Source organism: Periplaneta americana, chromosome 4, assembly GCF_040183065.1.
Source record: "Periplaneta americana isolate PAMFEO1 chromosome 4, P.americana_PAMFEO1_priV1, whole genome shotgun sequence".
In the NCBI taxonomy this organism is placed as follows: domain Eukaryota; kingdom Metazoa; phylum Arthropoda; class Insecta; order Blattodea; family Blattidae; genus Periplaneta; species Periplaneta americana.
In genome coordinates this window covers 24,612,005-24,630,270 of record NC_091120.1, presented here as the reverse complement: position 1 = coordinate 24,630,270, position 18,266 = coordinate 24,612,005, and the positions used below count along the sequence as shown (strand labels likewise).

The 18,266-nt window shown below is 35.2% G+C and overlaps 1 protein-coding gene across 5 annotated transcripts in view; it reads right to left on the bottom strand.

Annotated features, from left to right (window-relative positions):
- Positions 1–17,239, bottom strand: part of LOC138697610 (uncharacterized) — a 41,395-nt gene extending 24,156 nt beyond the window's left edge. Inside the window, exons 1-8 of one of the 5 annotated variants that reach the window (XM_069823009.1) lie at positions 17,110–17,239; positions 16,195–16,302; positions 12,389–12,525; positions 7,951–8,149; positions 4,129–4,371; positions 2,245–2,368; positions 1,456–1,664; positions 126–458 (exon numbers count right to left, since the gene is read on the bottom strand). In XM_069823009.1, coding sequence (XP_069679110.1) covers positions 126–458; positions 1,456–1,664; positions 2,245–2,368; positions 4,129–4,371; positions 7,951–8,149; positions 12,389–12,525; positions 16,195–16,281 — 1,332 coding nt within the window. In that variant the 5' untranslated portion in view covers positions 16,282–16,302; positions 17,110–17,239. Of the gene's footprint in view, positions 1–125; positions 459–1,455; positions 1,665–2,244; positions 2,369–4,128; positions 4,372–7,950; positions 8,150–12,388; positions 12,526–16,194; positions 16,303–16,737; positions 16,860–16,888; positions 17,047–17,071 lie in introns of those variants that run through there. The other 4 variants (XM_069823005.1, XM_069823006.1, XM_069823007.1 and 1 more) reach the window with 4 other exon arrangements.
- Between the last annotated feature and the right edge of the window lie 1,027 nt (positions 17,240–18,266).

The window sequence follows — 18,266 nt, the reverse complement described above, 5'->3', positions numbered from 1 at the left end:
ACAAAATTCCTACCAGCTCACCCACCCACCCACCTGTTACTCAAAGCTTTTGTCCTCTGGCTCTGAAGGTAGAGTTGCACATGCCTCATTTAAAAGGTAACAGCAAACTTGTCAGACTACCATACCTGTTGACTGTGGGTAGATGAACGGTTGCTAAGGTTCCGTGGAAACCCAATTGGAGAGTAGACTGGAGGTGACTGGTGAGAACTTGAACATGAGCCCGGACCAGAACATGAAGCAGATGTAATATTTGAACAAGATTCCTTGCTGTTTGATACATTCTGCAGGTTGTTTTTTTGTGCTGATGCATTCAACTTCATAAGGCTAATATTGAGCTGCTGATCAAGACCATTCAAACTTCCATCACAGATGCTGCTATTGGTAGGAGATACTTCATGTTTCGTTATTCCACCATATCCATTAGCCAACTGCATAAGATTGGCAGGGAATGGGCAAGACTAGAAAAAAAAAAAGCACGTATAAATATTATACTCTGTCAACACTACATAAGGAGATTTAATCAGATTTAATAAGTCGAAGCGAACAGACATAAAGGAGGTAGCTCCGAATAGCAGTAATCAACATAGAAAGGGCAATGTCCTAAGTGGAATATGGGAACGTCAGGTCAACAGTGAGCAGTAGTATATAAAAGGAAGATGGATTTTAAGGTGTATAGGGCAAGAATTTTAGGGTTCAACTTAAGGAGAATTAAAGAAGAAAGAAAACAGAAGTGCAGTGATACCCGGCCCCGGAACAATTTTTCTCTCGAAATTATTCAAATCAACTTTACAGGGAGTTATACCTGAAAGCTTGATTTGCATAATACACGTCACTGTTCGTTAACAGAAAACCACACTTTAAGTCACACAGAGTTAGTGTGCACTCAACGTTGGTTGCTTGACGGTTGTCAGCCCACTTTGAGGTCTGTGGATATAGAGGGAAAAATTGGATCGGTGTCTGGTAGAGTTCCTGGATAGCTCAATTGGTAGAGCGTTGGTGCATTTAACCAAAGGTCCCGGGTTCGATACCTGGCCCTGGAACAATTTTTCCCTCGAAATTATTCAGAAGTGCAGTGAGAAAGAAAATAAAAATGGAGAACAGGAGCAGTTATAGTGATGCTATTAATAATTGGAGGAATTGAAATGAATCCAGGGCCAAAGAAACAGACTAGTGAAAAGATGAAAAAAATGATTAAAGAAATGCAGCTGGAGGTTCACAAAAATCAACCAGGAAAAGAAACAGCAGTTGCAAGAATTCAGTCAATATCAAATTTTACGGCAAGTATATAAGACAACAACAAAAGAAGGTGTTACAGAGCTACTTGATAAACATGAACCTAGCTTAACAGATCACACATACAAAATATGTTCTGAACTCATCACTGGTAATATTCAATTAGTCCTTGATTTTCTAATGTTCCTCATATAACGACAATAACAACGTGCAACCACTTACCTTACTGGAATCTTTGTTGGGTAGGGCAGGATTAATTCTGTCAAGAGGTGAAACCTGAGACTGGCTTGGAACAGAGTAACCGGACACATTGTTTAATGCTTCTGAACTGGAACTGGAGCTCAGACTCAACTTGCTGGTATTACTCAACATCTGGACATAGTTGTACATTTGCTGGTCGTTTGGCAAACCCTGGCCATACATTATAGGACCTGCCAATCAAAACTCAGATGACAAACATACACAAGTAACAAAAGAAATGCATTGAACACTCTAATATTGTTCTTGCTCTAATATTATATTTGGCACTTGTAATTGTTGATTTTGATATGCTGTCATTTAATTATGTTTAAAAATTGTATATTAAGCATTCGAGATCAGATAAGTCACTTACAGTTTGTGGTTAGTGAATAACTTTTTTTTGCATTACTTGAAAAAATGTATAATAAATCAAAATTGCATTTCTAAATTTTGCAATAGGTTCATTAATTCAAGTAACACATGACTTGGTTGCTATGTTACTTGTTCATGTACCGGAATTTAATGTTTGAATATTTAATAGTTATGAAGCAGTAAAATTTGACTAAAATATTGTAAAAATAAATGAGATTGGTACTGAAGAAGCTGCAGGTTTAGCATGTGCGTCACTTTTGCCGCAAAAGTCGAAGGAAAGGTATGAAGTAGCTTACAATGTTTTTCGAAAGTGGTGTTCAAATAAAAACGTTAATATTCATACCAGTGAGACTGTGTTATTACTCTTACAAAGAAAATAGCATTCTATTACACTCATACCTTGAGCAGGCTGATGTGGACCTGAACCTTGTGGAACTGAGTTTGAATACAGAGATAGAGGCGAACCTGGCAAAAAGTTTGAATCAGATGAAAAGTCCTTCACCATACCAGGAGGACTGAAACCCTGAAACACAGAAATATACCAAGATGCACACTAGTATGTTTTAAAATAAAATTTACACAATTAAAATTACTATCAAGATTTCTATAAAATGTAGTTACAATAACTAACAAAATCGGCCTATGTTGCAATATGTTTCAAAGGATTTTTCTATACATTTTTTTTATTGGGTTATTTCACGACGCTGTATCAACATCTGAGATTATTTTGCGTCTGAATGATAGGAAGGTGATAATGCCGGTGAAATGAGTCCGGGGTCCAACACCGAAAGTTACCCAGCATTTGCTCATATTGGGTTGAGGGAAAACCCCGGAAAAAACCTGAACCTGGTAACTTGCCCTGACCGGGAATCGAACCCGGGCCACCTGGTTTCGCGGCCAGACGCGCTGACCGTTACTCCACAGGTGTGGACCTATACATTTTGATTACACAACTTTTAACACTGTATCACTTCGGAATATGTATGGTAAGACTTTCCTGTGTTAAATTTCAACGTACCTCGTTTACATGTTTGGACCTATTTATGGGTCATCTTCAGAACTGGTCGTTGTTGGTCTTGGCGCCACTTGTTCTGTTTCCAACAACGACCAGTTCTGAAGATGACCCATAAATAGTCGAAACATGTAAACGAGGTATGTTGAAATTTAACACAGGAAAGTCTTATCATACATATTCCAAAGGATTTTTGTCAAATTAAGACACTAGTGTTCTGTTACCTGGCACAAATATTATATTGCATCAGAGAAATAATGTGACAAAATTGCAGTCCTTAACATATAATCAGTTTACATCTGCTAGATATATAAATATGTTTAAATGTGGCTGGTATAAAGTCAGGTACCTTGACAACAAACCTGATAAATTCGTCAGTCCTGTAGAACTCTGTTTTGACGATGTACAGAACTGCTCTAAAGCTGACTACGAGAAATTTATTTTTTTGAAATGTTCATGGTGCAAAGTTTCAAAGTTTTGAGTATTTCACAACTATTTCCACTACTGTGATCAGCACAGTGACTAATTTCAGGTATGCTACATTTCCTTATCATTTCTGTATAGACTATTTTATAGTCAATTTCATGAATATTATGCATCTGGTATGTCATTTACATAACTTATATTATTTAAGAAGATTTTGACAGTGCATTATGCAGCTAGATGAGATTTATTGCCTGATAAATCTAACACATAGCACTGTTTGCATTAGCTGTTACAGCTCTGGATTGAAGAATCTGAAAAAATCATAAACCGAAAACTAGGCTTGTAGGGAGGTTTCTCATTTCAAATGGAACATATGGGGGAACAATCGTGAAAATCCATTCATATCACTTGGTGAGCCTTCATTGTCAGTGCTAACCTAACATGCTTCTAATTGAAGAGTCCACTGCAAGAATGATGGATGTCATTTGGAATACATTTTGCAGGAAAAGCAATTGAAAGTTTGAAATGCTTAGCGCTCAGCGCTTAACTGTGATTTTCCGAGCATTACTGGACAATGACTATCAGTGTTAATGCCATATAACTCTCTATGTACATTCTATATGTCTTAAGCTATGCATTGACAGTCTTGGTTCATTTTCGACAAGAAAGTGACATCCATCATTCTTGCAGTGGACTCTTCAATTATAATTGATATAACCAAGCTATGCAACATAACCAAGAATTTTTTTTCGAAATACGACATACAGATAAAGTGAGAATAAGGGGGCAGGGGAGGGGGAACTTCTGGGATTTTTCACAATAAAAAGCATATTTCCTACTCTTACCTGTTGATTTGATTGGTGCTGTTGCTGCTGAGCACAAAGTCGGAGATGTTCAGCATAGGAATCTGGTTGCAGAGGCCTTGACTGAGGATGGGGAGGTGGCGGTGGAAGTGACTGCACTGACTGTGCTGGTCCAGGTCCTGAACCTGGACAATCTCCTTGCAGGGTAACCAAATTTAACATATCAAAATCAGCATGCTCTATTGGCCCTAGATTCAAGCAAGGAAACTCTGCACTGGAGCTCAGCTGAAATAAATAATATCAATAAAATTTAATATAGGAAATATAAGAATCATCATTATTATCCTACTTCTCTATAAAATGATCGCGATACACTCCAAATCAAATGCAGTACATGCTTCTGTGTTTAAAGTAATAGTAATAATAATAATAATAATAATAATAATAATAATAATAATAATAATAATGATTTATTTTAGCTGGCAGAGTTAAGGCCGTAAGGCCTTCTCTTCCACTCAACCAGCAAAAAGTATATATACATATGCATGAACTTACAAAGAAGTCAACAATTTGATTTAGATGAGAGTTACATGTATACAAGAGTTATTTACGAATTAAACAACAAAATACTATGAACTATTAATTAAACACTGAAATAAACTGTGTAGCAGAATTAAGCTTCTTCACCTGACATAATTAGGAACTTAAAATCCAGACGTTTGAGATGGGCAGGGCATGTAGCACGTATGGGCGAATCCAGAAATGCATATAGAGTGTTAGTTGGGAGACCGGAGGGAAAAAGACCTTTAGGGAGGCCGAGACGTAGATGGGAGGATAATATTAAAATGGATTTGAGGGAGGTGGGGTATGATGATAGAGACTGGATTAATCTTGCACAGGATAGGGACCGATGGCGGGCTTATGTGAGGGCGGCAATGAACCTTCGGGTTCCTTAAAAGCCATTTGTAAGTAAGTAAGTAAGCAGAATTAAGCTAAAATACATAGAATGTTAATATATTTCAAATAATATTAGATAATAGAAAGAGATTATTATGAGACAATTTTGAAAATACAGCACTATCAGGATGATGTCTAAAGAAAGAAGTAACAATGTAGACAGTGATAGTTTAAATCAGTATGATTGGAGTGAAATGCTAATAAGGTTATCTTTTAAGCTGTTTATTGTCTTGCAGCCCCTAATACTTTGTCACAAGGAATTCCATTGACGCGAGGTGGATACTGTAAAAGATGATGAATAACAAGATGTTCTATGAAGAGGTATACTTAGCGTGCCACAGATAAGTGGTATTTACGTCGTGGTTAGATTAAAGATAAGAGAAATGAGACGAAGGTAATTTGGTGTTGAGGTGTGCAGAATTCGAAAGAGTAAAGACAAAGAGTGTAAAGTTCTGCGTTCTTTAAGTCGGAGCCACGAAAGACTTGCGAAGGCCGGTGGTATGTGATCATATCGTCGGATGTTGCACATGTATCTGACGCACATATTCTGAGCTCGCTGTAACTTGACTGACAGTTCAGAACTTAGGTCACTTCACAAAACGTCACAATAATCGAAGTGCGGCATTACTAGGGTTTGTACTAGGGTAAGTTTTAGTTGTTGGGGCAAGAAGTTTCTCAAGCGACTCAAACAGTGAATGGAGGAACAGATTTTTTTTATCGTTTCTTTAACTTGAAAATTCCAACTTAGATTATCAAAAAAGAAGCCAAGATTTTTTACGACAGATGAATAAGGGATTAGCAAGTAGGTATTTACATAAATTTTATCAAAATCTGCACTACAAAGATTAGAGGGAGAGACAATAAACTACCTCTGCTACTTGAGTAAGTGTTAAAGCAAATGCTACATCCATTTTCTGTCCTCTCACACTGCTAACTTTGTTCGAAATGAAAAGCCATGAAGGTGCATGGGGGGAGAGCAAGGTCGGAAAGCTCACTGTATTCATCACCTTGGCATTGGAATATGAGATGGTGTCATTGATACCATGCTCTAACAGCCTTTTACTCACAGGAAAACCCAGTACTCAATTTTACAGGAGTCTGAATATATCTCAGGGCCTTTCTGGAAGTTTTGGGAATGGGAAAAATACTACCATCTGGGAGCCCAGGACCTTCCAGTCCAAAGTCTGCTGCTCTTATCAACTCAGCCACTAAGCCGAAATAATTTGTGAAATCTTTTCAAGTTCTAACGAAATCCAAGAAATCTTAAATTTGAGACATTTTTTAGATCAATCTGAACTGAACATTTTTGAAACTTTCTCATTCAGCAAATCTTCAAAATCAAGGAGTAAATTAGTACAGACACTTTTAGTACATATTTTGTACAATTTTATTTTTGTCCAAGATCTTAGAATAAACTAATGTCATTTTTAGAGTAAAACTGCAATATTTCATGTACATACTTTCTAGATCAATTGACAATGCTGAATATAAACAAAATCCGTCGACTAGTTTAGGAGAACAGGTTGTACGAGTGAATAAACATTAAAATGCTACCCAAGTGAACACAGCTAATATTAAACAATATAATGATCTCTCTTTATAAGAGTGCACACAATTTTTATACCTGTTTTTACTAATATACATAACAATGTCTACATTTATAACATTTATTCCTATTACTGTCACTGTTCGTAAAAAAATCACTGTAAATTTATAATTGACAATGATTTTTCAACATTGATATATTTCATCTTAATTACGAATTTTGCTTTAAACTTAAGCAGTCGCGTCTAACTTTGTAACATAAAGAGTCGCATGGAGTTTGCTGACATTCCAAATATAAGTTAATGGGTTCTTATGGGCTGTAATGTACAGTAATGGTAATATTTCAATAGTGGTTACATGTAATATTCGAACATCTATTTGCTCCTAATCATAATATTTTTTATCTTCTTTTTCAGACCACTTTCTTGATTTTTCTATGTGCAAAGTCAATACTTAATACCCATTGTTGTTATTTGTTCAATTCAATTCAATTTATTAAGCCATTAAACATACAGTGATAGGCTTCGTCACAAAAAAAAAATACATTTGAAAATACACATATAATTGAAAACAGTAATTAGAATGAAAATACAACACATTTTGAAACTCTAAAATTAATTAAAACACTTCACTCTTATGTAATAATTGTAACTAATTTAAATAATTTTATTAAAAAACAATTTCGTATGAATTTATGTTAAGAAACTCATCTACAGAGTAGAAGGGATTAATTAAAAGCCAATTATAAAATCTAGCATTGAAACTATTGGTTGGTAACTTATAATATTGACTAGGAAGCTTATTATATAATTTCATCCCCATGACAGAAAAATTTGTACTAGTTTTATGTAATCTACAGTATGGAATATTAATTTGTTCACTATTTCTACACAAGTATGGTCAATTTAGTCACCATCACTGTTTACAATAGTAGCACGGGGTATTGGTGTCACCTCACACCACTTAAACCGTTATTATCTCGAATATACGAATTCCGATTTCAAACATGTTTATGGTTATTGTTGCCTTACCAATTATAAGAAAAGTACTGACTTACTAAATACTTTATGTAGTTAACAGCTCCATATATGTAACTGGGGTGTTCACAATACCCTGTGCGACTGCTTAAGGGATAAAGAATAGTAGAGATTACTTTCTAGCGAAGAATATGTGTTTCTGAATGGATGTTTTGCACTTCATTAAAGTTCGCTGCTTACTTATTGCAACAGATTTGAATATTAAATGATAAATGTCATTAATCAAAGTGTCCTTTTATACTGGAATCTGGTATACAATGAAGTGATGTATAGTGATTTACCATAGTAAAATTTTCCTACAGTTTAAAATTAAAATGATACTTACATAATCTTTTCCAATGCCAATTTGAGACTGAGTGAAATCTGGCATTTTTAATGCGTCAAGAGGGCCTAAACCATCGACGTTACTGAGATTAAGAGAGGCTCCATTCATGCCATTCTGGAACTGTTCTGTCCACCGGCTGCCCAACATGTTGTGGCCATTGTACATAGAGAAAATATCTGTATCTTTTTGAGATGAGCTCCTTAAACAAAAAGAGCAAAACCAAGCCCATAATAAAAAATGAAATCCACACACAGAGACATTACATGAGGGGCTCACAACCAGAGTGGACCAAGTCCACCAGTGATCAGTGTGTGGATTAATACAATCTCGGATGAAAAAAACTTAGATTTAAGGTATGGTCATACGTCGCTACTTTTGCAGCGATGCAGTACAAAAAACTGCGCAACTCTCGTACTGCGATGTGTGAACAACGGTGCAACCCGAAAAGTAGCGGCTGCCGAACCTGCTGCTCGCTACTTTTCCATGCTGCGCGCAGCTTAAAAGTAGCGACGTGTGAACAGGGTTCTCAGGGTTGCAGCCGCAACATTTTTGATATCAGTTTTGTTGAAACTTTTGCTGCGGTTGCGACCAGTGTTGCCACCCAAATGTGCCAATGATACTTTTATTGTTTGGATGTATTTTAATGTTAGATGTGATGAAAATAAATTATTTGTAACAGTTATTAAATGCACAACACAGTCTGAGCATATTTGCTGATGATATAATTCACTTTTTTAATTTTCTGTAGCGTAGTTTCAAACAGGAGGGTTGCCAACATTGATTACGTGAATATGCTGTTGGTTATCATTTAAGTATATAGGCGTTTTTAAAAGCTTTATAGTAAAAATAATGTCAATTTCTGAATACTAGTTAGGACAGAAAAGCAAATAATAGATAAGTAAGCTTTCGCATGAGTTTATTAATAATGCGAACATAACCACAAAATTTATATTGAGAAGTCAACACGGAGATGGCAACCTGCAGCATGACTGCAGCTGCAAAAGTAGCGCCTTATGTGTGAACAGACTCGCAACCTCCAGTTGCAACTTTTGCTGCACTCGGGTTGCGCAGCACGAAAAGTAGCGTGCAGCACACTACTTTTGGCTTACATGTGAACACAACACGCAACTTTTGCAGCTGCAGTACAAAAGTTGCGCAGCAAAAGTAGCGACGTGTGACCGTACGTTTATTCATTGCCATAACAAACCAAGTCCATAACTCATTTGTTACTCCACAGAGGGCAGCATTTCCTATGGAAGGTGAAGGTTGCTAAGCGTGAGCCAGGAACTTTAAGACTCAATATCTCAGAACTATTCCAGATGGACTTGGTCCACTCTGCTTGTGAACCCCTCATATATTACACAAAGTATTGTAGTACAGAATCATATTTATACTTTTGCAGGATATTTTTGGTTCAAATATATTACATCAACGTTTTAATCAAATTGAAAGCAAAAATGTGTTCCAAATAGAATACATGTAAATATGTTTCATTTAGACTTGTTGATTGTCGTCATTAGTGGAAAATAAAACGTAATTTTAAAAGCGATGGGATAGAAAGAAATTAGAACCTGAGAATCTGAGTCTTGATAACTGTCAACACCATTCTTGTTATTGTCATCATTATCATCACCAGTTACAATTTAGCTACCATCATCACCACTGTGGTCATTATCTTCCTCCTCATCATTGATATCATTATCATAATCGTCTCATGAATCAGGCATCGTGTTGCTTTGTGATTCCATGCAGAGCTCAATCTTATTTTATGACTTGTCGACTTGTTATAGGGTCATTCCACACTTTGGTCCTGTGACTAATACTGTATTTTATTATTATTAGATACATAACATTCTGAATGTCCTGTGACTAACGAAACTTACTGTGGAATGACCCTATATTAACCCTACACTTAATATGAGCACGAAGTAAAGTTCATCACTAGAGACCAGAACAATATAAAGAAAATTTTGCCAAAATATGAAATACATAATTTAATGCTAAAATATCTTCATTCCTCAACCACTTGGAGCAGTTTTACATCATTATTTACATAACAAACTTTTAGAGATTAATAATTTTGTCTATATGTAATTTGCTACCAAATAAAATATCATAAATCTGCAAAATTAAACAATCACCACTGAAGAGAACAAAAAGAAAAGTTCTTGCATTGGATGGAATCAACACTGGTTACAATAGAACAAAAATAACTTTCCTATATTTTCTGGAAAAACATTATATATTGTCAGTTGATATTGTTTTGTACGATGAAAAACCTATGAAATTGCAAAATCAGGAGAAATTAAGTACACAGAAAAACTGATTCTTGAAACCCGATTAAGGGGAGGCAGAGGTGAAATTTTCGAACAAAACTGAAGAAAAAATGAAAATTTGGTTTTTTTCCATTTTTATTATCTTTATTTTGATATTCCGATGTTAGTTTTTGATTTTGTGCCCTTAAAAGTATGAAATTAAAACCAAGATAACTGTATTACTATATTATTCCCATAATAAACTAATACATATTATTTATATACCTTCTCTGAACATATAAATAAACAGAAATATTGAAAATTTCTTACAATATGGTGCATGGAGCATTTTATATCAAATGATATAAAGTTTTATAAAATTATTAATATTTACAGAACTATTGTACTTAGAAAGTTGAAACTTGGTATGTCCATTACTAATAACATACTTAGTATCCATGATCAATTTCAAACAAATCGGATAAATTTTGTGGATTTTGAAATATTCACCTCTGCCTCCCCTTAAAGCATTAATTTAAAAGTAGATGTGGCAACACTGAAATGACTTTCATTAGATTCAGAAGAATGAGCAAAGGTGGAAGAGGAACCACTTTTGTTTTAACTTCTCAAATTTATAGATGCTACAAGTTCAATGACTCCAAAGGGGAATTTGGAGATTTCACTTGCCCTTGGGAATCCTGAAATGTTGATGGAATGGGTGACTTGAATTTTTAAAGTGTTTCCTGGAAAATATCTCTGTTGTCTCATTATAATATCTGGAAACCTGGTTCAATGGTAGTTATAGAAATATTAATGGAGGGGAAAAATTGTGCAAAATACGGAGAAACACTAAAGGCTGGTTCACAATAAACCGGGAACGAGAACCGGAATGAAAACAAGAAGCAGAGGACGTGAATATGAAAATTTTTGATTCACAATAAACCGAGAACATAGACGACTATGCATATCGATATGTATGTCAATAATAATATGTAAAGTCGATATTACGCATTCTGATGTTATTTGTGTATAATTGACCAATGACGTTCTCTCATGAATACAAGGCAGCCAACATAAACACAAGTTAACAAACTTCGAAATTTCAACTGAAACATTTCATTAGGTACGGTACTATAAATATGCCCATGCATATTTATTATCACAACCTATTTTAAGTCTACCATAACGTAAAATAATTAGAGAAGAAACATTTGTAATAGAACAAAAATGAACACAACAGTAGTTATTGAATTGAAGCATGAATATGTAGTGTGTAATACAACCAATACAGTAATAAAATATGATTCGCTTCCGATCATGTTCAAAGATGCAGCTATTGAAAGCCACGTATTCTCCTTCATTTTCTCATCTTTATACGAGGCGCGCCACTTATCGTAAACTTGAGGATTTTCCTCAACACTCAATATTAGAATCTCATTAAATAAAACTTGCTCCATGATGCACAGCACAGAACAAAATAATGCATAGGTTGTCATGGTCTTCTTGCTACAAAATATACGACGACAAAATAGCTTTTAGATGATAAAAGAATGAATCTAGTGGGCTGTGATCGGAAACCTGAACGCCAAAGTTGAAACTTGGCCAACTCTTCATTCCCGATCCCGGGCTCCGGCAAGCTTTTCGTTAATTGTGAATGCTCACATTTAAATGTACACATTTTAACTATTTTACCGTTTTCGTTTTCGTTCCGATTCTAGTTTCCGGTTTATTGTGAACCAGCCTTTAGATTGTTATGAAATATGGAAAATTATACAAAAAAATTATATTCATATAATTATGAAATATAATTTTTTTGTATTAACTGCATTCTCTGCATAGTAAACCGTGAAAATTTTTGTTCCCATGTTTAGAATATAAAATTCCATATTTTGCCTGTCTCTATCCATCAGTAACATAATAATGTTGTACAAAGTAAGTCAGTAGTTGACAGTTAACTTCACAATGTCATTTAAAAACAAATTAACTTCCAGCTTATTTCAAACATTGAGAATTCGCCACTTTCAAAGATATGTACCATCACACATTTACTTCAAAATAAGTTATAGAGATATACTGAAGAATATTAGTGTGCGATAAAGGCAAGAAGTATCTTTAAAACTCTATAGATGTAATTAGTTACCTACAACTAAGATACAATGCTATGAAAATACAAGTGTAAATACCCTGCCAAGTAGTCATTAGGTCCACCACCCACTACAAATGCGTCATCATCCAATATTTTTGCCACCAGATCGTCCACCATGGAGTTATCAGAGTATGGAGCTCCATCTTGGTTCTGCATATCTCTGTCTTGTCCATTCTGAAACAATTATTAAAGATGTAGAAATTAGAAATTCCAGTATTGACTAATATCACACAAAATGTTAAAATTTCAGGTAAAGTTATTTCAGATTATCTTCCACTTACGAAATTATATTCTTGTCACCCTATTAGTATTAGTAATATTTATCAACACTTTTCGAGGTAATCAAGTTTTCCAAGCAAAAACCAATTCACACTCGGTAGTTTCTACTTAAGTTATTAGAAAACTCGCATGAATTTAATTAAGCATGATGCGAAAATGGAATTTATCAGTACAATCATTTCCTTAAATTTTATTTTTAAATTGTCATTTTAATTCACTTCTAAGTTCGCGTGTATTAATATAAGGACAAATTTTTCCAACTTGATGAATGCTGAATGGTTATCTTCATATTCTGAATGATGTCTTGTTATATAACCTCGCACAAGAAAGTCAATCTTTAACAAATCGTATTTTTACAGATTTCTAATCAATGCTGTGCGACTTAAAGCCTCGCTAAAATTACTAGTGGCTTGTGCAGCAAATGCTGCAAACTAAGTCCATAAGAAGCTCAAATAAAAATTGTTCAGATTTATTTTTAATGAAGAATATCAGACATTTTGAAAGTTATTTGCTTCCATAATAGTAAACATACTTCCTCTGAATGTTTTTTTATGCCAAATACTTTTCCTTGAACCTATCCGTCTTCAGTTCTTGAGTTTCAATGCAAAAACGCAAGTAACGATGTCAGGACGATCAGCGAGTTTTTCATGCGGGAGTAATGCAGTAGCTATTTCAGGTCATTGCGGATTGTAGGCAAGAGTTAAGAAAATGTAAGGTTTGTCATGCTTTGAACAAAAGACTTAGCATCTTGGTATAGCTGCTGCATGTTTCGTGAACTACCCTGAAATGTAGAGGGCAGAATCACTTTTTCTCACTAAGAGATCTTGCTGAGGTGATCAAGAGACTACAAAATCTTGTAGGCCTCTTATTTTATCAGCAAGTAATACCTTTTGGTCTTTTCTTAGGAACTGTAATTTTTGCACTTCCTCCAGACAATACTGATCTACAAAATACTGCTAGATTAATTTGTGTGAGAAACAGTTACTAACAGCAATCCAAACTGGTACAAACTGAAGTAAAGTCTTTCTAAGGGACTTGTTTTGCTGGCGTGGGATACTGTATTGCAATTGTGATTAATCAGGGAAGAGGAGATAATATAATTAATCAGATCACAGTGAGGGCATAATTTGGTCTCCCTTTCTCTGCCATGCACAACATAATGGTATTTTAGTGGCTCACCATCTATTGAGACAAAGGCACCCGCAATGTCCCATGCAGTAAGTTTATTGTATCACCATTGATCTGAATCAATGACATATAATTTTCCATAACTTCGTAATGAATTGTAAATGACAGAAGATCAGAGACGTAAGTTATTTATGTATTATGCTGTATATTTTCAGCAATATAGGCTGTTGTGAGGAATCTATTGCTGAGATGCAGAAAATGAGGCGAATGATATATCAGAGTTGTAGAATCTTATATGCGCCCTAAATAAAATTCGTAAAATAATCGTAAATCGTTGGCAGTTTCAGTGTTTCATTCGTTGCTGGTTGCAGTAAATAAACTTACTCATCACGACAGCAAGAAGTGAAATGGTCTGCTATTTTCCCTAAAACAAAATATACTTGGCAGCGATCACAAATCTAATCGATTAAACCAAAGAAATATGAAATTAATTTTGATGTAGTTTTAAGACGCAGCCAAAATAGGAAGCATGACTCAATTACTACCAAGGAAATTTTTCAGTAAAAAAAAAAAAAAAAAAAAAAAAAAAAAATCACGTGTATACACACACACACACACACACACACAGTGTATCTATATATGTGTCTATAAATGTGGGGGCGTATTCCTGACACCAAAACATAACAAAAAGTTCATATGAACATGGGTCTGCAAACCCTTCATTAGGGAGTTATGAAAGAATTTCCTGTAGTGACCCCTGATTATGTAATTCATCTCAAATTTGCATTTTTCCCGCTTTCGTCATTACAGTTGGTCATGACATTTGTTTCGTTTTGTCTGAATTCCTTTTGTTTTGTTTTGTGTTATTCACAGTAACATTCATCACATCACAAGATGTATTCAGTGAGAGAAATGATGGATACGCACATTTATGGCCTAGCAGATGGGAATACGGTAGCAGCACGTCATTTGATCAAATCCTTAACACCCCAGGACATTTGCACAGAGTACAGCAAAGTATGGAATGCAGGCTCAGGGTATGCATTGAAGCAATTTTTGTAAATGTGTGTTGTGAAATGTATCACATGTACCATTACCAATAAACCCATAACTCCCTAACGAAGGGTTTGCAGACCCATGTTCATATGAACTTTTTGTTATGGTTTGGTATCAGGAATACACTTCCGCATTTATGGACATATATAGATACACCCTGTATACAGAATGTTAAAAAAGTATCCAATATTTTAGGAGGTGATAGTATGCATCAAAATAGGAAAATAGTATCTAATAAACATGGGTCTTACAACACATTCTTTCTGAGATCTGAACACTTGTTCATAGGAGGTGCTAAATGTGACATCCATTTATGGCAATGCATTTTTCTGCCCTACAATACAGCAGAGTACCAGAAAGTCATACCGTAGTTGACACCCTTGGCATGGAATAATGATATGTCGCAAGAAATACTAAAAACAAAAGTCTGGTTGCGGATATGAGTGGGGGTTCAGCAGAGATGGTGTTGTGAATTTTCGTAATCAGCATGTGTGGGCTGATGAAAATTCTCATGCAGTTGAAGAAACAAAGCCCGCCGAAGTGGTATACAACTAGAAAATGGGTCACAGTCCTGCCATCTATCCGCAATATGTGGGACCCAAATCACGTAAAGTGAAGTGGGTAGGCATTGGATGCACATATACCGTACATACATTACAAGTAGGCACTATTTTAAGTCTGGATTCCTAAGAAATTTGACGTAGAATTCTCGTTGACATCTCATAACAAATATTTAAATATTCACATTTCTTTAACAAGACAAAATATAGGCCCACTCCTTGCAACAGTTATTTAAAAATTTCAGCCCCTCTACGTTAGGAGTGACAATCGTATCCATTTTAATAATCCAACTATGCAGCCCATTCTTACGATTAATTACAAAACGTATGTAGGCCTATTCATAATTGAATTTTATGTAGGCGTAAAGAGTTCATAGTTTGAATACCTCTGACATAAACCATCTGACAAGTCGGAGTGATAGGATTGCAGGGTCTTAAACTACTATTGGTACATTTTAAATTCTGAAAATGCAATCAAACAATTGCTCAAAAGATGCCTGAAAGAAATGGCTCTACTGCACTTCGAAGAACATCTTGAAGTTTAATTTTTCAACTTCACGATATTTTTTCTTATATTTTAGTATATCCAAAGTAAAAATTATGACTACTTAACTTTACCTATAACTTCTTTACTGTGTTAACATTAGGAAATTAAAGAAAAGATAAAAATTATAATGAATGATTACAACAGTCTTGCCTTAAATTGCAAGCAACATCAAGCAGAGACTGATCATACAATGTAACAGTTATCAAAAAATGAACTGCTCTTTGAATTGTCGCTCTTAATCTTGTATATGTTGTCGTTGGTAGTGATACTTACTTGAGGATAGTCTGAAAGGGCTCCATTAAGTGACCAGGGCGATAAACTGCCCGGAACCAGATTTTTATCCATAATCCCACCACGCATAGCCTGTCCATCCTGCTCACACTGTAAACACAAAAAACCGACTAAAATCGGCACAAGTCTAACATAAGGATCGTGAATCCAATATTTGACGTGAAATTCAATTAACCCCATTTTAATGCTGAAGAGCACGGGGTATTATAAAAACAATAAAAACCTTATGAGATCTAAATTTCTAACAATGCATTCACAGAACTTAGGTGGGTTAACATGCCTATAAATGGATAATATTTTAATATTAAGAAACACTTTCATAGCTCGTTTAACCGCACTTTCAATTGATCAGGAATGCGGCAAGCCTATTGAAATGATAAATTGGCATACGACGTATGGGAATATAGCACAAAAATTTATTAACGATTTCTATACATATCTTGTCCCTAGCAGTATTAAGTCACTAATTAAAGTAATATTTCATTTCATTAAACTGTTGGGTTAAGAACACGAATCTAAACACACTTTTGGTGTCAACTGTATGTGCCACTCGCTGACAGCTGAGACCAAATATGTAAACCGCCCACGTCACTTCTCAATTTCCAAATCCATACACAGATATCACTAATAAGACCACTACAATAAAATGTACGCATTAAACATGCACGAGGATAACCATTTATTAGGAATGATGTATTATAGTCAATCACATTTATCCGAACACAGAAAAAGGGTGCAGTAACTCGACTGAAGCACAGGCGTATAGTCAACCAGTTAGGAACTGACACATTAAATGGGATCGTCGTGTTCGTCACACAAACAGCAATGCACAGAAAAAAAAATAAGCTTAATCTTATACCTTTCGAATGGAGATTTTGTTTGTTTCCAGTAAATTACCTAAGCCACGAATTTCTGACAGAGCCATTTAGAATTCACCTGCATACTTCATGTTTTAACTTCTCAGGATCTCAGGTGCAGAATGAATGGGCTATTGAAATTGGCGTTCTCACCCCCTAATCCTAATTTGTGAAATGACCACAATTTGGTGTTATAAACATAATAGTATAACATTATATTACTGTACACCGTATCAGAATAAAATAATGCACATATTTAAATAGTTTTAGCTCATAAAATTGATTAAATGTGTAAAGCAACAGTTATCAATTACATTACAAATCAGATTCAGACCCTACTTCATAGGATTGGTCGAAACACTTTCGTTTCTGCTGCGTTCGAGGTTGGCGCTTAACACGAATTTGACACACGCTTAAATAGTTGTAGTGTTCAAAGCATATGGTTTCAATATTTCAGTTAGTAGGATGGTGTGGGACTAGACTAAATCATTTTTATAATAAATAAAACAAACTGGAAATTAAACTACTGCAAGGCTTTCTGTAATCTCTAAGAATCTTTCACTCAAATCTTAGGTTTAACAGTAATTTTCCATAATATGCCGAACGCCCTTATAAGGCGAATTACATTATTTTAGGACTAAATGGCATCTTTTGAGAATTTCAGATCCACGCTGTGGCGTCGTAGTCTAAGGCATCCTACCTAGGACTCGCATTACGGAATGCGTGCTGGTTCGAGTCCTCATGGGGGAAGAAATTTTCTCATGAAATTTCGGCCAGTGTATGGGACCGGTCAGGGTGCGAAGTAAGATTTCTGATAGAGGGGGGATTAGAATCCTAGATAGAGAATACCATACATAAAATTAATATCCTCATTCGATACGACTCAACGCTTGGTCGTACTGAGTAGCTTGCCTTGCATCTTTGATGATGATGATGATGATGATGATGATAATAATATCCATGACCAGGCTTAAGATAAGATGTGTAATTCCTAAGTTATTGATTGTTGTCACCTTGGCGGTGATGATACTTTATACTGCACTTTATAAAGTGTATCCGTATTAAAGCAATTATATTTTGTGAGGGGAGGATAGAAGTTATCCCTGGCAGGGATGTTAATATGAATTTATAAGAGGAGGACGACTTTCCAACATGCGACAGGCTCATGTCAGTAGATTTACTGGCATCAAAATTTCA